The sequence below is a fragment of the Dendropsophus ebraccatus genome, chromosome 5 (genome assembly GCF_027789765.1).
Source record: "Dendropsophus ebraccatus isolate aDenEbr1 chromosome 5, aDenEbr1.pat, whole genome shotgun sequence".
In the NCBI taxonomy this organism is placed as follows: domain Eukaryota; kingdom Metazoa; phylum Chordata; class Amphibia; order Anura; family Hylidae; genus Dendropsophus; species Dendropsophus ebraccatus.
In genome coordinates, this window is record NC_091458.1 from 61,660,026 (window position 1) to 61,682,943 (window position 22,918).

Below are 22,918 nucleotides of genomic sequence, written 5' to 3' on the forward strand. Positions count from 1 at the left end.
CAGGCATATAAGTAAACGCTATGAGTGTTACTTATATGGTCTGACAACATACATTGTAATACTTATCTATGTAGGCATCAGGCGGCCCTGAGATTCCAACTGGTCATCGCTGGTGAGAAACATCTTTGCAATCACACCTCCCTGGGGGCGTCAGCGCTCATGGATGGCCCTCTGTAAAGCTACTGGCTCCTATAGGCTGACACTCCCAGGGAGCCGTGATTTCAAAGATTTGTGGTCCAAAAATGGAAATAAGTAATGTTCATAGCGTTTACTTATATGCCTGAAAACTTTTTGTTTTTAGCGATTGGTTTCCTTTAATGGTGAACAACAGTGCGATGACTGCCATCAGTCATTGTATCGGCTTCTGGCTTATACTGAAGCAGTGCTGCCCATTATAGTTTTCTTCACCCCAAAGCGTATGCATACATTCCAACTATATGGTGCATCGACATTATGTATATAACCGCTGTCTGTTAAGGGAGCAGTGTAGAAATATGTACCTCTTTGTTCATCTCTCCCCCATTTTCTTCACAATTTACTGATCACACCAGTATTTTTGTTCAGTATTTTGGTCCAACTAAAACTATGAGTGGATTAAAACCAAAGAAAGGCTCTGTTCACACACTGTTGAAATTTAGTAGATGGCCATCATTTTATGACAAATAATGGCAGTTATTTCATAACAAGGGCCGATGTTTTAAAATAACGCCAATTATTTTGCCATTAATTGGCGGCCATCCACTAAATGTCAGCAGTGTGAACATAGCCTTTCTGTGTTTTCAATCCACTCCTGGTTTTAGTTGCAATATGAGGACCAAAATACTGAGCAAAAATACTGAGTGTAAACAAAGCCCAAATTTGTGAATCTACGTGCATGTACAGGTGTGTATAAACTGTGCACATCCTGAACAGAAGTGTATGGGACAAAAGCATACCTCCAACTTTGTATTAGTGAAGCTTACTGCAAGATATAAGACATGCACTAAGGTGTAACATACATACCAATATGTTGAAGAAAATATCTTTTAGATTCCTTGTGTCCTCTTCTGAAAGCCAGTGGCCATCATCATCATCACCAAAACCTCCCGTAAGTATCTTAATCTCTATTTTACCTGTTTGAGAAGATTAAAAAAAAAAAATCACAACTGTAGCGACTATATAGACATTGGGGAGTGAGGCAAGCATTTGTAATTTATTTTGTGCATATGTTCTTGCTTGTATTTATAGTCTGTGCTGCCAGTACAGTGTAGCTGATAGTGGTCACGTCCTGGGAGTCCTGTAGACAATGCACACAGTGTAAAGGATGGGACAGCACAGCGTAAGGTGTTAGCTGCTGTCCATTTAACAAGATTTCACATTACAATGATAAAACTCTAATCGTTTGACAGGGCAAAGCGCATAGGCACCTGGTGCTATCAACAACGCTTCTGACCAATGGCAGTATTACAACCTCCAGCAGGAACGCAGCGGGTCTGATGACATGTCAAAAGTTACTACAAATGACAGTAATGCTTTATTGGTGGAACAAAGGTTTTAATGAGAATAATGGTCATCATAACTACTGCAGAATCTCTATTTTAGAAACATAGAAGATTGTCGGCAGAAAAAGACAACTGGGTCCATCTAGTCTGCCCTTTTAGTATTTTCTTTCTTATTATCTTAGGATAGATATATGTCTATCCCAGGTGTGTTTAAATTCTGTTATTTTGCTGGAATCTCTATTACAGCATTTTGCATGTATGGCTTTCAGCTGTTTGTTTTATTAAAACTGGATAAGCAGAGAAGCCCTGCCAGTCAGAAGATGCCAGAATGCTAAATTGCAATATGTATGTGACCATCAACTAAATTAATGTACCTTAAAAGCTGTAAATACGGCATAAAAAGCAATAACTGTTCAAGCACTACACTAAACATATACCCACAACCTACAATATTCAACTTACATCAAAAAGGTACTCATGTCTTAAAGCAGTTTGATCATGTCAACTAACTATTAACATGTCGCACAGATATATTAGATTGATTTCCCATAAAGTATTTATCCTCTTCTGGATTTTCCCCCAAGGAAAGCTGAGTGTAAAACTAGCCCAATAGATTTATCAGTCACCCCAAGACATGGCAATAAATCTCAAGCATTTGCCTAGTTTGGGTGCGTTCACACTGAGTAAACCAGATGGAATTCCGCCGGCCTCATGTCAATTCTTTGAGTGGAGAATGGTGAAGCCTCCCACTGACACACTGAGACAGATGAGATTCCGTGGCGGGGGCTCCACCATTGAACGCAGTCTTTTTTCCTTAGTGTGAACGCACACAAAGTCTAAAGTAGGGAAGTGTAATACAGTTTTATTAAATCTAGGCCTATGAATTTAAGCAGTAATCTGCCTGTAACTATTTTTATATAGTCTTTGATCTCCCTAATGACCAATTATGTTCATATGGAATTCCGCAGAGGGCTCATTTCCATAATATATATATAATGTTTGCAGTGATCCCAAACGGAGGCCTTATGTTAGCTGATCCATAAAGACTGCGGTAAACCAGCTGGGGATGAATATAAAGACTAGTACTATACCTACAATGGTAAATTGTGCATGACAACAGATATTGCTTCACATCATGTGCTCAGATGATTCATGTCGAGGGATAGTTACAACTGTATATAAGTAATTCACAGTGGAACAGACTCTAAAAGATGAAGTTATTAGAGGTGCCTCCATAGCCCAGATTAATTATCCAGTACACATACATACATTTTATAAAAACCTATAAAGCCTAACAAGCCAAATGCACCTGGATATCCTACTAAAGCAGCCAGCTCACTAGTGATTTGCACGAGGAGCCTACCTTCTGCCTTCAGGCCATCCTTTTCAAGCAGGTCTTTAACAACATTCTCAATGTGTCTCAGCTGTGGGTTTTCGCTGCTCATTTCCTTTCTCTCAAGATGCTCAGAGCCGCCCCGCCGTATCTTTGTGACCCTGACTTTTACACGGCCATCCGAACGGTCATCTAATGTAAAGAAGGTGATAGCAAATTGATGGGTTCAATTTTCCTATTATAAAGAACAGGCTAAAATTAAATATAGAGGGGGTCATGGCCGTTCGGGTGAGTCAAGGTGATGCTAAGCAGCGCAATATACCACATTTACTCAGGACAGAAGTCACAGCTAGCAAGGAGCAGCAGAAAAGTGTAAGTTAAGGAAAGGAAGACCTGAAAGCACAAGTGGCTGCTATGCTATGTTACTAATTCAGAGCACCATAAACAATAGAGGCCCAATTCCTCAGTACTATGCAGCATATGATATCAATACTCAATATGGCAGCATATCATACCCAATGTTTACCAACCTGAAAACGGCAGCATAACACACAAATGGACAATGATTTACCTATGGTTTCTGATGCAGTCTAACAATAACCTACATAGAACAAGAACATAGAAAAGACAAACCCAAGAATTTACCTAAACCCACTAAGTGTATACAGTACTACACAGTCAGTGAGCCATCTCCATCACTCAGAGCAGAGATCAATTTGGTCCCAGGAATACAGAGAACTAGATAAGAATACTAAAGAACATCAGAAAAATCCCAAGTAAGCCTATCATCCGTCAGGCCAGATATCCAAATAGCATTAGTATTCAGAAATGAGTGACTAGTAGAGACCTGATGTCAGAAAAAGCTTCTTTAGTAGCAGAATACACAAGGAAAAAGGAGTAGGAGGGAAGAAAAAGGACAATTAAAGGGAACCTGTCAGGTCCAATGAGCAAATAAAGCCGCACACACCACCTTATGTGCAATAACAGCTTCCCTAACAGCTTCATGTACTTGCACCCACCATCCAGGATATTATCCTTCCCTGCAACCGTGCACCATATGCCCAAATAGTCACGGAGCTCAGCAGCCTTGACGGACAGGTAGAGGGGCTTTTAAATCCTGGCACTGTGTGACACAGAAGCCTCTGTGGGGGAGATTTATTAAACATGGTGTAAAGTGAAACTGGCTCAGTTGCCCCTAGCAACCAATCAGATTCCACCTTTCATTCCTCACAGACTCTTTGGAAAATGAAAGGTGGAATCTGATTGGTTGCTAGGGGCAACTGAGCCAGTTTCACTTTACACTATGTTTGATAAATTTCCCCCTCTGTCTGTCAGAGCACAACTTCTAGAACATACATTCACATGAAAGGCCAGGAGGCTGCCTGGCCAGTGACAGCTTCCCCTACATCAGCTGGTTTCTGCGGGCCCAGAGTGGGATCCATGGTGACATTTAGGCAAGTGTTGTCTCTGATAAGATGTAATACTTTTCTTATACTCTTCTCTGAGCCTTTCCTTCTTGTTCTGACGTGCATAGCTGTGTGTACATGCTGAACACCGCGCTGTAGGAGATAAGAGTCACTGTCATTATAAATAACTTTTGTCATCGGGCATTAAAGTGTTAGAATTAGCGAGCAGCCAGGGAGCGTATCACCGTATGATGACACGTTAGAAGTTATTTATAATGACACGGACTCTTTAAACCATTGGAGATGTATTTGTTAATAATCCTGCCAACTAGTCACTGCAGCAAACGGAATTGGTAAAGCAGCTTAGGAGTAAAATACAGGTTGTAGCTCAGGACTAGGGTAAGTACAACGCATTTACAGTTACATTTTCTATAAATTACTTCTATGCACAAAAAAGTGTTCAAGGTCAAAATTCCATAAACAAAAAAAAGAGTTTGCATGGGTCGAGAACCTCATGATTGCTAAAAAGGGACAGAATCACTCCAGTCCTCGCACTTTGCCACTTGACTGAAGTAAGTTGTATATGCATTACATGACGGCTGAGGCCACTGACTGGCTGCAGTCACCAACTAACTGTCTATATATGATGTCTGCAATGTTGCCTGAAAAAGGATCACAGAAAATTATTTATATATATCTATACACACACACACACACACACACACACACACATCCCTTATCTGAAGAACCCAAATTAACAAAATTTTCTATGTAATTCTATATTTGAGGACAGTGATAATGAGGGCAGGGGGAACCTTTAAGTGCATGTAAAGGTTAAATGGGAAACATTTAGGACCTAAAGTATAACTATACAGACCACCGCAGGAAACGCAACTTCTTCATTTAGGGTAATTTATACAGACAAACACTGGGTTTTAGTTTTTAAAAAAATATATATATGATTTTTATTATGTATACATTGGTACCAAATACAGAATATTTCTCATTAGAAAAAAGTTTAAAAATGACCACAATAAAAAGTATAATACCATAAAAAACTGGTGTCAGCAGATATACATCATCATGGAAGGTGCAGCTATGATAATCTCTTTTAATTCTAGTCCTCTGCCTCAATATGTCACACAGGGATATATATGTATCTAGGGACTGAAAGATCTCCTAGTCTCCCATATGCTTAATACAATTTGCAAAAGGTATACAATCAACAATTCTTATCTTCTAATTCTATTGCACTCACCCATGCTGCCAGAACACCAGAGAGAGCCGTCCCTACGTACGTTTCGTTATCTTCCTCAGGGAAGACTAGGAGATCTTTCAGTCCCTAGATACATATATATCCCTGTGTGACATATTGAGGCAGAGGACTAGAATTAAAAGAGATTATCATAGCTGCACCTTCCATGATGATGTATATCTACTGACACCAGTTTTTTATGGTATTATACTTTTTATTGTGGTCATTTTTAAACTTTTTTCTAATGAGAAATATTCTGTATTTGGTACCAATGTATACATAATAAAAATCATATATATATTTTTTTAAAAACTAAAACCCAGTGTTTGTCTGTATAAATTTTAGTGTGGGTTGTTTTTTTGATAAGGCGACATCTGGTGGTGCAGGGTGGTACTGCAGCCTGAGTTGTGAGATTACCCCGTTCCCCTTATCTCAAACCTTGTGTGTAATTATTCATTTAGGGTTAGGCTAGGTTCACACTGCGTTTTCAGCATCCGTTTAACGGATCCGTTTTTTTTAACGTCCAGAAAAATAGGGTCAGCAACGTTTTTTGGTCCGTTTTGGTCCGCCAAAAAAAACGGATCCGTTTTTTTTATAATGGAAGTCAATGGAAAAACGGATGCACACAAATGAATCCGTTTTTTGCAATCCGTTTTTCATGCGGTTTTTGCAAAAAACGGATGCGTTAAACGGATGCTGAAAACGCAGTGTGAACCTAGCCTAACCTGTCAGAATTGAACAGACATACGCAGCCCGGTATTTCTGTATATCCAATACCCATAAGCCTCCTCTTGCTTAACTCCAACACCCTCTTCAACACTCTTCTTTCTACTGGCCCCCACCTTCCGTGTCAGGGATCACATATTTTCCCTCTCTTTAATTGGCTGGTTGGAGAACACGTGATCCACTGACATCACCTTACTGCTTGTCAACGGGCCATGCCTCCAGTAAGAACAGAGCAGAGCTAGCTCATTCATTGTACATGTTATTTATCTCTTATCTGTGCCCAGTACTGCTCTGTCTCCTTCCCTCCAGCTAGGCATGAGCAAGTACATCTTTACTCCGGTTATCTGGACTGCTTATTGCTCTCTCACCTTCCCCCTTGTCTACCCCACCCTTCCCTACCGCAAACCATGGCTTCTCTTATCTGTGCCCCTTAGCGCTGCGTGCATCTTCACTTCTCTTATCTAGGCTCCTTAATATTCTGTCCCCCCCTCAAAAGACAGATAGTAATAGGTCCCATAGTACAGTCATACATTCTATCCCCTACCTGTTGGAACTTTGGCGGCAGGATCACTGTTGTCGTGTGACGTGACCTCGCTGTTCTCAGTAGTCTGTGTCTCTTCTTTCTCCACTGCAGTATTGTCCAATTTATCAATCAACTTGTTGAGTGTTGTGGCAAGTGCCTTGGAGGCTTGTTTCCTATCGAACTCGCCCTTTAGACCTTCAGTGTCCAACTCCTCCCGAGTCTATAACATGAAGATTTAAATAGTTTCCGAATGAGTAAATCATAATGAAAGACACTGTGTATTCCTGCCCAACACTCACAATAATACTGGTCTTCCAGAGAGAACCCTGAAAACATTACAGACAAGACTCGAAGAACAGAAATGTACAGTATATAGTCATCTGTAACCAACAAGAGAAAGCTAGCAAGAGTCCTACAGTGCTTTGATTTGTTGGTACCTATCCCTACTAATCAATATGTATACTGCTCTCATGTTGCGTGGACTTAAAGGCATTTACCAGTACTGATGAATGACACCTTAGAACATGGGTTTCAAACTGTGGCCCTCCAGTTGTTGCAATACTACATTTCCCATCATGCCTGGACAGCCAAATCCAAAGCTTTAGCTGTCCGGGCATTATGGGAATTGTGGTTTTGCAACAGCTGGAGGGCTGCAGTTTGGAAACCCATGCTCTAAAATCAAACACATATTCTATATTACAGTCCAGAATCTTGGCTTTCAAATGATACCCAGCTCAATATTCCAGGTGCAATACTTTAAGCCTCCTTTGAACTGGGGGGCAGCATGAAAGGTTTTACATACTTGGGAGAGGAGGGGGAGCTGCAAGTGGAATAGTAAGTATATGTGCCCTATACATACCACATTTATTTTCTACTAAAAGAGCTCTGATGATTGGCTCCAGTTTAGAATCATAACCATGAATGTGTATGCTATCCTGAAGGTTCTAAAGAATTTTTGCCATGTAAAAAGTGACTTTCAGAAAGCATATGGTAAATTACTACTACACTAAAAACTGCAGACTATAGCATACAAAATAACACAAACAAACATCGACATGACATCAAGTTATAAAAGAGCCTAAAACAAAAAACCCTGATTCCATAAAATGTGTGTCCTCCCATAACAAAATACTCAAAAATCTGAACGCATAGGGACACAAATAAGATATCTGGACTAGGTCAGAATATAATGCGTAGTTGTGGGTCTTCTACAGTAGTCATTATAAGGCTGCATTTACAAAAACAATCAGGCAAGGTCAATTATGTTCATCATATATGCGAGATCATCACCCAAGCTCAAAATTATATCCAACAGGGCCGTCTTGTGGTCATGTAAAGCCTCAAGTAGTAAGCCTGCCTCCAACGTAGATGCTATAGCACATTGTTCCTGAATAAATGACTCTCCACCTGTAGTAAAACTACAACTGTTAGGATATGCTGGAAGTTGTCATATTGCAGGATCTGGAGGACCACCAGTTTGGGATTAGTCCAATGGGAGGACCCTGGTGATATGTAATCACAGCCGTGCATGTGTGTGTGACTCTCTCCATTCTATTCTTTGCAACGTAAAGGGATTATCCAGTGGAACCGACCTGCAAAAACCAAACCAACTAAAAGAGAGTGGTGCTGTTTCTGGCGGGAAGTGGCCATGTTTTTGTAAGCCTGTATATCCCCTTTGGAGGAACAGCTATGCATGTAACAACATGGAGAAGTCTTCTTCACAGTAACTCATGGCTTGTTATGTACCTGAACTGCAGTCAGCCACCATTAACCGGTTAAAGGATTTTTTTTTTGTGCCATATTGGCTAATAGTAGTCTGGGCACTTTGCCCTTAGAAGATAGTAACAGATCTGCTTAATGGCAGACAGTAAGTGGGCACCTTCAGCTCTACATCTCTTTTCAGTTTGTTGCTCACCTCATCAATAATGTTATCTAACTCCTTCTCCATTTCTGCTTTCACATTTTCCTTTATCTGGGAAACATCAGACTTAGGAAGCAGAATACTTTCCAGCTCCTTCTCAAACTCCCGCATGAGGGCCTGCTCATCTTCATCCTCGGGATCTCGGATCTCAGACGCTGGGTTTGGATTGTCTTCACTTTGCAATTCTTTACTCTCAGCTTCACTTTTATCATCCTGCAATAATATTAAGGCTCTAAATGCAATGGCAATGTAAAATGTTCATACAGTAGAAACATTAACCTAGAACCCAGAAGATAGCAGGAACAAAGTGTACTGGCTAAGTCGAGAACAGAGAGAAGAGGTGTAAATGAATCATCTTTCAAGTCTTTAATAGTTGATTAAAATACTTAGAAACTTTAGATTCTTGTTTCTAAGTTTAACACATATCCTGTTTCCCATCACCCACATCTTGCCAGACTGCAGGTTATGCTGCCAGCAGTGTTTGACATGTTCCTGCCTCCAAATTGCCTCCCCTCTAGTTTCTCTTCTTTCTACAGCATTGCAGAGCATCGCTCATACTAATTGGCACCTTGGTAATCCCATCACCTAAACTTTTCTTAGGTGATGGGGGAATGCAAAACATTTGAACTCGCAAAATTGTTTCTTTTGTGGTAATGCCCCTTTGTGTCGCTGTAGAGTTCCCCACTTGTTGCCTAAGGGCCCTATTCCACAGGTAATCGTTACTTATGATCGTAATTGCGATAGTTTTTTCTTCGCTATTGCGTTCGTATCTATTGCTAACGACCGAACGATGTCTTATTCAATGCGAACGTTTTGTGAACAAGCAACGATAAAAATAGGTCCAGGTCTTATAAAGCGATCAACGATTTCTCGTTTGGTCGTTAACCGTTAACTGCATTTCAACCGAACAATTATCTTTTAGATTCGAACGATTTAACAATAATCTAAACGATAATTGTCCGGTGGAATAGGGCCCTAAGTTCCTAACCCCCCGCTCACATGTCTGATAGCGCTGGCCAAGATCCTCTGGAATACTAAGTATATACTTTCCCTCCCTCACTCTCCCACTGAGCTTACACTCATCTCTAGGGCTTGGTTTGTCCCTGGAGATGTGTAAGCTCAGTGAGAGACACAGCAATGCACAGCTGAATTCTCAGCAGATGACAAAACCCCTTCAAGTCAACTTTGTGAATCAGATTCCACCCGCACTCCAAAAACACACAGATAAGGGAATATAGATTGTGAGCCCTAATGGGGCCAGAGGCCGATATAAAGCTGCAAATTCAATCCCCCTCCCTTTAGCTTATCAACAGCAAAAGTAAAATCTCAGTGCCTACTGTAACCCCTTCCTTTCTGTAGTGTTTTTTTCCCTTTCTGTTCACAGTGCACCTTTCAAACTCAGTGCATCAAAAAACTCTTCTCCCTCTACATGCTGTACAGTTCAGCCTCTTCAGCCCATGGCATTTTCTCCAGCACTATATCATGACATACCGGAGAGGAGTATGTGTGGTGACTGGCCAGAAAAGTAAGGAAAAAGGAAGTCTATGTAGGTGTACTACTGGCAAACAGCCTAGCTTTTGTTCTGCCCTTTGAAATTTAGCAAATAAGAAAAAAATGTGCAACATGTAGGACACTCAGCAGTGAGCATTAAAATCATCTTGTCACTAGTCTGAAGGGTTAATATAAAAAAAAAACTAGGAAAACATCTGGAACACTGACTGTTCTGAAGACCTCACCTATAAAAAGAAAATGATAAAATAGAAAGGGTGAAAAGACGGTCTACAAAAATTGTGGATGATCTGAAGTAAAAAAGCTATCGGGAAAGACTAAATTTGTATAGTCTGGAGGAAACAGGAAAGAGGGGGGACATGATTGAAACCTTAAGTTTAAAGACTAAAAAAGAGGGAAGTGTTTTTAATTAAAAAAAAAATGAACACAAGAACAATGGGACACAGTGAGAGGTGAGTTGGAGGAAAGATCAGAAGCAACGTGAGAAAATATTACTTTACTGAAAGAGTAGTAGATGCTTGGAACAAACTTCCAGCGGATGTGGTTGGTAAATCTACAACAACTGAATGTAAACCTGCCTGGGATAAACATATATCTATCCCAAGATAATAAGAAGGGAAGGAAATACTAAAAGGGCAGACTAGATGGACCAAGTGGTCTTTTTCTGCCAACAATCCTCTATGTTTAAAACAATGCAGGTAATTATATATATATATATATATATATATATATATATATATATATATATATATATATATATATATATATATATATATAACTTCTGAAATGACAGGTACAATTTAAGAGTAAAGGCCCCATTACACCTAGTGATTATCGGCTGTTACGGCAACAAGTCGACAGTGTCTTTCAACATGTTGAAAAAAAAAATTACAACGATAACGACAGTCTGCTAGCCATCGCTCCGTGCAATAGGAGTGGTGGCAGCAAAACGCCACTATCACTTACGGCAGGGATGTCAAACTCAGGCCCTCCAGCTGTCTTAAAACTACAACTCCCATCATGCCTGGACAGCCAAAGCTTTAGCTTTGGCTGTCCAGGCATGATGGGAATAGTAGTTTTAAGACAGCTGGAGGGCCTGAGTTTGACACGTCTGTCTTACGGGCTCCCAATTTCCCCCTCCCTTACCCACGTCTAATAGCGCAGGCAGCAGGTGCCGATCTGAAAAGTCGGCTCTAGCTTGCTCCTCCAGATTGGCCCGTGTAAAAGGGCCTTAAAAATTTCAGTCTCATAGATTTCATTTTGGATTTTACCATGTTTAATGTAGCATCTGCATACGACATGTGCAGACTCAGGGAGAGGGAGACAATCTACTTTAAAGACTGGGGTCACACATAGTATTTTGATCAGTATTCATAGCCAAAACCAGGAGTAGAGCAAACAGAGAAAATATAAAGATTTGCAGATTTTATTGTGTCTTGGTTACAATACTGACCAAATACTACAATACTAAAACCTGGACTATTAAAGGGAACCAATCACTGGAAAAAAAGCATATAGCGTTTTTGAAATGTGCTGTTAGAGCACACAGCACACTTGCCACACGTGTTTCCATAGCCTCCGTGCCTTCCCCATGTAAGCCGCAAAGTAACTTTATAAAACTGGCGCCCTGTATGCTAATTACCTGAGGTAGTCACTTGGGCGGTGTTTGGCTAGCAGGTAGTCACGGTCCCGTGGGCGTTCTTCCGCTGTAATCACGCCCCTCTGGGCGTGATTCAAATGGCAGAGTGGCTGTGGCGTCACTCGGGAGCGCGCCGTGCCCAACGTCGGCGCGCTTACGTACTGATGCCGGACGCCGCCGCACATGCGCAGTGCAGCCGCTTCCATTCTGGTTGGACTGCGCCTGTGCAGAATAGCCTCGAACTCCGGCTAACAGGCTATTCGAGGCTATTCTGCACAGGCGCAGTACCGCCGGAATGGAAGCGGCTGCACTGCGCATGTGCGGCGGCGTCCGGCATCAGAATGTCACAGCTACTCGGCCATTTGAATCACGCCCAGAGGGGCGTGATTACAGCGGTAGAACGCCCAGGGGACCGTGACTACCTGCTAGCCGAACACCGCCTAGGTGACTACCTCAGGTAATTAGCATACAGGGCGCCAGTTTTATAAAGTTACTTTGTGGCTTACACGGGGAAGGCACGGAGGCTATGAAAACACGTGTGGCAAGTGTGCTGTGTGCTCTAACAGCACATTTCAAAAGCTCTATATGTGTTTTTCCGGTGATTGGTTCCCTTTAAATATTTTTGCTTATGTATTCAGGAAGCTTTATTGAAGCTAATGGCTTAGCTTCACAATAGCTGATACAACGGCATACAAAGTGCACTATAAAGCTAACTAAAGCAGAATCTAGTATGGCTTCCAGTACCTTTTTTCCAGTTTTCTTTAGGTCTGCAATAAACTTTACTAGGTCTTCTGGATTCCGGATTATTTTATAGCGAAGGTGTCTTGGTGAACCTAAAAAACAGAAAAGATTTGTTAAAATTGTGTAGCTGCAAAAGAAGAGCCTGTGGAGCCTCAAAGAGTCTCGAAACACAGGACTAGCCAGATATCCCTCCAGGGCTCCTGTAAGGAAACCACCATATTAAGTGGCCCTATAAGTCAATGTAATGACAAGGGAAAAACCAAGGCCAGGTAACCGACTATTTTAGGTCAAAACCAACAATCACCCGATGATCGTTTCATCAGCTGATTGCTGTCTCTATTACACAGAGCGATAATAGGTCCGATTATCGCTCCGTGTAATAAGGCCCTTACTGTCAAAAAACAGATGGTATGAGCAGTTGGGGGGGGGGGGGGGGGGTGTTGGTTGGTGTATACAGTATTGCTTCAATAGAAAGCAGTCCGTTAGGGTCAATAGGTGTCAGCGGTTCAAGCTTAGAAAATGGCAGGGCCATTCAATAAGAATTATTATTATTGGTAATGAATTTGAAAGCCTGCTCTAAAGACCCGATTAGCCGAGGATCGGGCGTTTTCCCTGTCCTTGTTTCCAGAAACGCTCCTGGCCGATAATCGGCCTGCGAAAAAGGTCTTTTAGTATACACCAAAAAGGTAAAGGTAATGCAGTAAAATTTTGATACACAGCATCATGTTTTAAGCCATGTTAAGGTGCATTTTACGGTTCTTTTTGACGCACACAGCACAGTAGTTGTGTTTCAATCCCTCTGCAACACAAGTTTGATGCTTTTGGAGCCACAAAGTGTTATTCACACCAAATTCTGCACAACTTGGTGTGGATTTTCTGCTGTGAATTTAAGGGCAAAATTACTACTGATTTCCACAATGGAAAATCCATAGTATTTGCACTGCATGTGACCATTTTCACTAATGTTAGGAAAAAATGTACAGTAAACATGCCCGATGTATCACTGATCTTACAAGGAAACACTACACACAACAAGAAGTTTTCAGTGGTAAGAGCATGCATGAAAAGTAGCATGGGGGAATGGAGTCTAAACAAGCTTGTACCTTCTGTTCGTCCATCTGGAGCTCTGAGACTAGGGAATGTTCCTTCCTAGGAAAAGATTTACAAACAAATTACAATATAAAATCTATTTCTAATAATCATCACAATACACAAATTCAGTATTTAGTTGAATGTTGTCTATTTATTGATGTGGATCTTGCAAGAGCAACATAACATAACACTCAGGTGTCTCCTGAAATGTGACATGATGAGGGATCATTATAAGATAGTACTCAATGTGCTTGCTGTGCAATTTCAGGATTATACCCAATTTATTATATTGAATTTACTTTGTATAAAATATTTTGATGAACTCAATGGGGGAGATTTATCAAACATGGTGTAAAGTGAAACTGGCTCACTTGCCCCTAGCAACCAATCAGATTCCACCTTTCATTTTCCAAAGAGTCTTAGAGGAATGAAAGGTGGAATCTGATTGGTTGCTAGGGGCAACTGAGCCAGTTTCACTTTACACCATGTTTGATAAATCTCCCCCAATATGTTTTTTCTTTGCTTGGATTACTATTGAGATTGGTATAAGGGATTGTGCACCAGCCACAGCTTTTAACCCTCTCTACAGTACTGAATTAGCCTAGGTGTGTATATGCTGGGTACTGCTAGCTGTAGTGTCTTACTATAAGACAGTGAGCTAAATCCCCTGTAAATATACTATATATCTCACCTGACAAAACATTGAGCACAAACCATGCAAGAAAAGAAATATTGAAGAGCACACTGCAGCTAGCAGAGGCTTACCATAGGATTACCATCTGGAGTCTGGGCTTCCACGCCTTGTTGTTGGACAATTTTATTCCAGAAATCAGCCTCTTCCTGCTCTAGATTTACAGCATTTTCTTCTTCAGTTTCAGGGGATTCAGATCCTGAAAATAACATAATTTGCACTCTGAAATCTCAGCTACAAGTCAGAATGCTATCAGAATATAATGCACATTCAAGTATGTACAATACCCATAGTAACTAACCACAGATCAGCTCTCAGCTTTGGTACAAAGAAAGTCAGCCTGCGATTGGTATATGCAGTTCACACTGCAACAGGAGTTCTTTTTAGGGTCTCAGGCGTAGTCACCGTTTGACACTGAAAATGGAACAGAACAAGACGCTGCACCAACACACATAAATGGTGCACAAAACCCTGAATGACTTTAATAGGGTCAGTCAGGTTTTCTTTTTTTGCTGTTATTTCACAGGACAAAAAAAAATTGGTACATGCAGCTACTTTTCTTGTAATTTCAGACTCTGTTGTTGTAGTGTGAACTCAGACTTTTAAAAAAAATATTTTTAAGAAACATTACAGTACATAGCATAGCATCCACCCACGCAATAATGAGCGCTGCCCATTATTGACATCTCATTAGAGAGTCCAATGATAAGCGAACAGGGACTGGAACCTGGGAGTGCGGTCAATGCAAAGTCCATCCAACCCAATGAACAATGTGAACCAACTGGCGAGGCAGGCACAGCATAACACAAGGATAACACAAGCATGCATACACAGCATTAACACCAGCACCCCCCCCCCCCAACCCAAACAGGAGAAAAACTAATTACAGTTGTGACGCCTAGCATGAGCCAGCACATCCACATTTTTGGGAATTTTTGCGATTGTCCAAAAGAATTTGGTACACAGGGGCATATTTGTTGACCTGTATTCATCTATTTAATGCTGGAACATCATTGCTTTTCCACGCTATTTTCTTAGCACAAGATGAGAGAAATCTAACGACTTCTTGTTTTTATGTTAACCATATTATTTTTGGCATATTTTTTTCCCTCAATTTCTATTTTACTATCTACATTATAAAATAATATTGATATATTGTAGTTTCCATTGGCTACACCAATACTACTATACAAATAAACTCAGTAAATAGAAACAGATCAGAAAGAAAAAAAAAAATACACATTCTCTAAATCAGTAAAATAAAAATCTAGTTGATATATTTATGGGAATCTGTCACTACCCTTCTATAATAAGAATTTCTTTATAATTAACAAGATGCTATTGTTTTGTCAAAAAACTTGATCTAGCCCTCCAAATATGGCCTCTGCTTGGCCGCTTGGGGCGTCAGCAGCTCTTATTAGCCCACCCTCCAGACTGGACAGTCAAGATGCCATTTAGTAGGTGGACTATAGATGAGAAAAGCCTCTCTTTGGGGGCATTATAACCATCAGGGACATTACTGTATAGGGGTACTAGTGACAATATTACTCTATGGAGGTCCAGGGGGAATTATTAGTGAGGACATTACAGAGGTAGATGGAATTTGTGCTGTTCTGCTGTAAAAATACAAGTAATCATTTTAGATAGCTTTTGTCTTATTGTAGCCCCTGGAATAGACTATCTTCTAGATGTTTCTAGGTAACAAAATCACAACATCACAAACCTAAAGTAAAAGCTGCACTTGATTTAAAGGGGTACCCCGACAGATTTTTTTTTCCCCCCCCAATGAACTTGTGTCAGAAGAAAATTACACAACTGTTTAACTTTCTATTTAAAAATCTCAAGTCTTCCAGTACTTATTAACTGCTGTATGTCCTACAGGTAATGGTGTATTCTTTCCAGTCTGACACAGTGCTCTCTGCTGCCACCTCTGTCCATGTCATGAACTGTTCAGAGCAGTAGTGTTTGCAAAATTCTATAAAAAATATTAAATAAAATATATTGAAAAAGAAAACCTCTACTGCTCTAGACAGTTCCCGTCACGGACAGAGGTGGCAGCAGAGAGCACCATGTTAGACTGGAAAGAATACACCACTTCCTGCAAGACAAAAGTAGTACTGGAAGACTTGAGCTTTTTAAATAAAAGTAAATTACTAATCTTTTGATACCTAAAAAGGTATGTATATTGTAAACCAGCAAAATATGCTCTAAAGAAGTAGAGTGGGATACAAAAAAAGATTACAATTATTATGTTATTAGTAACTGCCTTTATGAAGTTTGCCTGATCCTACAATCTTACTTTTCTTTCGATCTATTTAACTGATGCAGACAGCCGTGAACAGCACAACTCGCTTCACTGTGCCCTAGTGCTGTGTTACACGGCCCGATCTACAGGAGAAGGAGAAAGCCAGCGCTCACCTTGTTCCGAGCTTACTGTCTGTGCTATTAGGCTGCAAAAACGGATGCATTTGTGTGCATGTTTTCGCATCGACTTCCATAAAAAAATAAAAATAAAAACACATGGATCAAAACGGATCCGTTTTTTTTTTTTTTTTTTTTTTAACATACACAAAAAAGTAGTCAACCTAATTTTTGTGTCCCTTAAAACAAAACAAAAAAAAGATCCGTTTTGATCAGTTTTTTATAATGGAAGTCAATAGAAAAAGCGGATGCACACAAATGCATCAGTCTTTTCTGCAAAAAAATGGATTGCAAAAATGCAGTGTGAACCCAGCCTTACACGCACAGACATCAAGCGAGGAGGAGCGGCGAAGAAAAGAGCAACTGCCCAGACAATCTTTAGATCATCCGGGTGGCCCATAAAAGAGAGCGGGGCATTGACATTGTGCATGTCGGTTGATCGTTGCCTTACAACTTGGAGCTATGGAACGGCCGGTAACCAGCAAAGTACGGCTGATAATCGTTTCGTGAAGTAGGGCCCCGAGACTGCAGGATTAGGCAGACTTCATACCGACAGGGACACTAAACTCCAGGCATGCTGGTGGTTTTGGGCCCCATAATGAAGTGGCAGAATCCCTTTAAGGGTACAAACCCACTTGACGTATTTGCTGCGTGAATCAGTCTTAAAAATAAGCAGGCAAAACGCAGGTTGGCTTTATACGATTGTTCTGCGTTAAAATACGCAATTGCGTATTTTTGAAGCGTGAAGCTTGTTGTTAGCAAAGCATCAGTTGTTAACAACCTGTGCGAAAAACGCATGTAGCTTCACGCTTCAAAAATACGCAGTTGCGTATTTTAACACAGAACAATTGTATAAAGCCAACCTGCGTTTTGCCTGCTTATTTTTAAGACTGATTCACGCAGCAAATACGTCAAGTGGGTTTGTACCCTAAATGCTTTTATTTATTAAATATCATGATTTATATGGTCTAGAGTCTGAACCTGTATATAGTTAGCTTGCAATGTTAGTGTTGGCTCTATCTGGGAAATTTGGAACAATTACTTTTTTTATTGATGTATGTCCACCCCATGTAATTGTTATATCCTGAAAACCACTTGGGAAAGGCTCCTCATGAATATGCAAACATACCTGATTCTTCCCATCTTTCATTCTGGGGGCTCCCTGTACACATTAGATTGCAGACTGGTCTGGATGTTACAAAAGACTGCCAACACTCACTTGGTAAATGTTGGCAAACCCCATAAACAAAGTGAGTGTTGGCAGTCTTTGGTAACATCCAGACCAGTCTGCAATCTAATGTGTATGGCCAGATGTCAAGATGACCAAAGATTAAATCAATTTCACTGCAAATATTATGGCAAGTTTTATAGTGATTCCTGGTAGAGATCTGTTTGTCCATGGAGCCCCCACTTACCAGTCTCCACTTGCTGATGCTCCTCTTTGGTTTCTGTAATCTTTAAAGGTTTTCCTTGATCTAAGGAACCTGCACTTTTGGGTGCCATTGTTTTAAGATCAAGGGTCTTCAGTTCTTCAGAAAGTTCCTCCACTATTCGCTTTGTGTCAGCTATAAAGGAAATCATCACCAATATCAATGATAAAACTTTTAACTGGATAGAAAACACAAGTGGTTGTCTCTATGCTATAATGTCTGAAATTACTACACTGGCAGGTAGTATAAATGTATAGTGAATAATTTCCATTTGAAATTTGCATAGTGGGTCCAATTCTTGAATTGAGTGCCTGGGCCCCCTCCAGCCTGGTAGCAGCTGCTGGAGGTGGTTGGCCATTTGCACAACTTCCATTCACGTTACTAGGACTGCACAAACAGTGAAGCATCATACCTCCCAAGTTACAGTGCTGATCGTGGTGCTACAGTGTTTACACTATAGCCATTGACTTCTATAAGAATTGTATAAGCTACATAAAAGTGTCCATTTGTCTGTTTTTGGTTTCTTGACCAGCTCTGGTGACCACAACAAGGCCAGAGGGGGATTCCCAAGTGAATACCCTTTTAACCACGTGTCACTATGTTAAAGAGAACCTGTCAGGCCCTGTTCTGATACTGGTCTCCTGAGTGCTCCGCAGGAAAAATCCTGCACCCTGGCTGTCAAAGAAGCCTTAGTGGCAGGAGGAAGTGTGCCATTGTCACTTACCACAGGTCATGACTGAAAAATACAGTCACGGATGTGGTGAATAAAACAACATTTTCTCCTTTCTGTGGGATCACAGAGTTCGAATGTGTTGGACTTTAGGAACCCCTGACCTCCTTCATAGGCATTTTTTTTTTTGGTTTCAACAGTGGTTATAAAGAGCTGTGTATCTGCATGACTGTCAGACCCAGCGGTCATATGCTCCTCCTTTTGAACATGTTCAAAACTTCTCCATAATAATGAAGACAGTACATCAGAATCTCACTAGATGATAAACATGCAGGTCGGGGGTGAGGGGTTTATAAACAGGGGGGTAGTGATTGATGTTTTATAAAGAGCATATAGATACACCCAAAGTGTTATCATCTTATTACAGTTTTTGAGAGCGTTCACCTTCTGTAGATTAATACTGACTCAAGGTGCCGATGACACCATCATTCGCAATGTGTAACTGAGCACACAATCCTTGTCTTGGCCAATATCGCACAAAATATGAATACAGATGTAACCTTAAATGTGAAAATCTCTGCTATACTTACACACTTGTGCTTTTACATACTCTACATACTGCTCCGGGCTTAATGCAGGATGACATCGTATAGGCTGCGGTGTGCCGGTGGATGGAGGGCGCAGGAACGGATGATTGCAGATACGAGTGGTGTGAATGGTGAGCACATAAGAACAAGACTGAGGTTCATCCACACGAGCAATATAATCTCCTGAGCTTTCTTCACACACAAACTAAAATGACCACAGGAATAGATTATTTTTGATAAATCTGAATGACTATTAAACTAAACTAGGTAACATCAATCTATATGACTATACAGAACTGAAACGAAAGGCAATCTGTCAGTTCTAGATCACGCTCAGAGCTGTAGATATAGTAAGGCAATCGCGAGATAAAACAAATGACAGCTATCTATGAGCTGAAGGGAACCAAACATAACCCAAGTCATATTCTTACTCTAACTTCCGTTTCTCGGAGCTTGCCATTCAGATCACATTTGGAGCCGTTCACATACATCTGGCTGTGGTAACGTTTTAGTCTGTGATGTTTTGATGCCTTAACGGAAGAAAAACGCATGTCAGCAGAGTGATAGAACATTTATTATACACATTAGTCTCCTCAGTATCTACAACATACTTTGATGATCCTAAAAGACTATTCATTGTTGTGTGTAAACAACATTTGTCGCCACCATGTTCTGCCCCACTCAGAAACTTCACCTTTAACTAATTAGAGCTAAAATACTACAAAAAAATGTACATGTTTTGCATTTATTTTTATTTTTATTTTTTAAACAATTCCATATTCCCAAAATGCAGTGTCAGTGCCGTATTGTGATACCAATTATGTGTAGTTTTTTTTTTTTAAGTTCCACTTAGGGTTTTTTACTTTACATCCGATGCCACTCACTGACAATACTGCCAGAAGCTGTGAGCAGTTGACAGTCACACAACGCTCCAAAAAACATCCTAAAGAGGAATTTCCACCACCTAAACTTTTGTAAGGTAATAGAGTATGTAAAAGAAAACAATTTTGCAGATGCTTTGCATTAGCAAAATTGCTTTCAGTTAAAGCTTAGCCTCCTTATCTTACCATATTGTAGCCTAGGTTCCCGACCAGCACTCTCCTCTCTGAGAGCAATAGCCGAGCTGTGATTCACTCAGGATGCCGTGATCCTTGGGAGCGGTAAGTATAGTTTTACTTCCTCTTTGCCACTAAACTCAGCTTGGATTGTCCCTGGAGATTTGTGTAACCTCAGTAGGGAAGGCAGTGCTACCAATCGGAATCAGCTCAGCACCACTATGTACCTTCCTTGCTCCCCACGTGCTGGGATGCAGCGATGCAAAGTTGAATTTTGGCCGATAGGACAGCCCCTTTAATGCTGCCATTACTGAAATGTATAGGGTGTTAAGGGGTTAATTCTGTACATTCCCCAGTAAATTCACAAAGAAAATACAGCGTTGCCTTGGATTACGAGCATAATTGGTTCTGGGATCGTGCTTGTAATCCAAATCCACTCTTAACTCAAAGCAAATTTTCCCATAAGAAATCGTTGAAATGCAAACAATTGGTTCCAGCACCCCAAAAATAATGATTTTATATTCTGAATAACATGTAGAACAGATGAAACAAACATTTATAAACAGCTAAATATGTGATATTATAAGTTACTGTACAGTATAGCAATCAGCATGTGGTGTATAATGTATAGTAAGTGCATAAACCTGGAAAAACAGAAGCAGTTTGTATATACAGGATGGAGCTGCAGATCCCCATAATGCAGTAGCGTAGTACAACAGGCTAGAATAGAGAAGCAGGGCTGCTGTCAGAGGTCTGTGTGGTCACATGACAGCAATGGAGAAGAGGGTGCGTTCAGCATGGACAGGACTGAGAGACTGCGGGGAGCATGGAGGGATGAGCAGGGCAGATGTGGGCACATACATGCAGCACTCTCTGTCTGGGGAGAGACGGGTTACAGCTATGGAGAGATAACCTCCACAGTCCTGTCCCCTGATGCAAGCCCCAGCCTGAAGTGGATCTGCTATGATTTGGAAGGCGAGGTAGACTTTCTGGGTCTGAGTACAGTGCTGTAGACCCCGCTATGCAGACCATGCCCCTTCCCCAGTCCCGCTCCCACCCAGTACAGGGAGCTATTAAACCAAAACAATGCTATTAAACCAAGTCACGATTTTGAAAAACTGAGCTCTTAAACCAAGTTACTCTTAAACCAAGGTACCACTGTAAATATATGGCTTCATCATGGATAAAGATAACTCACCTTTGCTGTTTCATTGTTCCAATCAAATTCAGATTGATAGTATCCGAGATACAGAATATCTCCCTTCACCTCAGATTCTTAAAAAAAATAAAGCTATTTATTAGTACACTATCACTGTCAATGCTCATCAGCCAATTAATAATCAGTAAGTTACCACCTACACCATGGAATATACCATGGCCCAGATTTATGAAAGGGTGTAAAATATACACTGATATAAACTGCCCACAGCAACTCTTTTATGTTACCAGAACTGAAGGCTGAGCTGTGATTGGTTACTGTGGGCAGTTTACACAAGTGTACATTTTACATGCTTTGATAAATATGTCCAGAAGTTGGAAATCTCCCAATATATTTGGAGCTGGCACGTTAGCCTTATTTACAAGCATTGCAGAGCTGATCAGGGTCTGTAAGGGGATCACATGATCACTGGGACTAAAGCTGATTACTTAAATTTTAATCCAAGTCCGGCTCCAGGATAGGAGACCCAGCATGTGGTTGTGAATCATGTAATAGTAGTATATCTGCGCACACTATTGGGTGCAATTAGAACATCAATCTAATATGCTATAATATTAATTGCTTGCCACAAAACAGTTATCTTGCTTTTCCTTGTTATTCTTGTTTTATTCAAATATGTATATACATAGTGAAAATGGCTCCGAAATTAGGCACATGCATTTCTTTGTGTGTCAATTTATCCATACATCGTATACCGTATGTGGTTGTGAATCAGTCAGCAGATTTCTGGCATCATTTGGAACACTATAGACATAAGGAATTTTAATATGAAGGTTTACAAGGAGATACTCCTTTTATTTCCCTAATTACAGGGACATTAAAAATATTATATATTCAGACACAAACTTACCTCTTACAGGTGAGCTACCTTACAAACACATAATAACTGAGCAGGGATTAGCATCACTAGAATATACTACATACACTTGAAGTTCGGTAATGCAGCCACAAGAAGAATTCTTCCTGATAATTATATTAAACAACGTGTCTCACTAAACATACCTTCAATATGGTACTGCTGGATGTGCTTTCCATAGCAAAACTCATAGGTCCACCAGTCTTTGGTCTGAAAAACAAAGTATTACATTTAAATGGGTACTGCCTTCTGGACATTTATGGCATATCTAGAGAATATGACAGACATCTGGCAGCAGGGGCGGAACTACCGCCGTAGTGGCTGCTACGGGGGCCCTAGCATCGGGGGGCTTACTGCCTACAA

General features: G+C 40.6%; 1 protein-coding gene across 2 annotated transcripts in view; it reads right to left on the reverse strand.

Annotated features, from left to right (window-relative positions):
* OS9 (OS9 endoplasmic reticulum lectin) overlaps positions 1-22,918 on the reverse strand; it is a 37,143-nt gene that overhangs the window by 3,880 nt on the left and 10,345 nt on the right. Inside the window, exons 3-14 of one of the 2 annotated variants that reach the window (XM_069970334.1) lie at positions 22,702-22,765; positions 21,679-21,755; positions 19,857-19,955; positions 19,429-19,630; positions 18,154-18,303; positions 14,392-14,516; positions 13,638-13,683; positions 12,538-12,626; positions 8,640-8,858; positions 6,746-6,944; positions 2,845-3,006; positions 1,003-1,112 (exon numbers count right to left, since the gene is read on the reverse strand). In XM_069970334.1, the coding sequence (XP_069826435.1) occupies positions 1,003-1,112; positions 2,845-3,006; positions 6,746-6,944; positions 8,640-8,858; positions 12,538-12,626; positions 13,638-13,683; positions 14,392-14,516; positions 18,154-18,303; positions 19,429-19,630; positions 19,857-19,955; positions 21,679-21,755; positions 22,702-22,765 (1,542 nt within the window). The remainder of the gene's footprint in view (positions 1-1,002; positions 1,113-2,844; positions 3,007-6,745; positions 6,945-8,639; positions 8,859-12,537; positions 12,627-13,637; positions 13,684-14,391; positions 14,517-18,153; positions 18,304-19,428; positions 19,631-19,856; positions 19,956-21,678; positions 21,756-22,701; positions 22,766-22,918) is intronic. The other variant, XM_069970335.1, reaches the window with a different exon arrangement.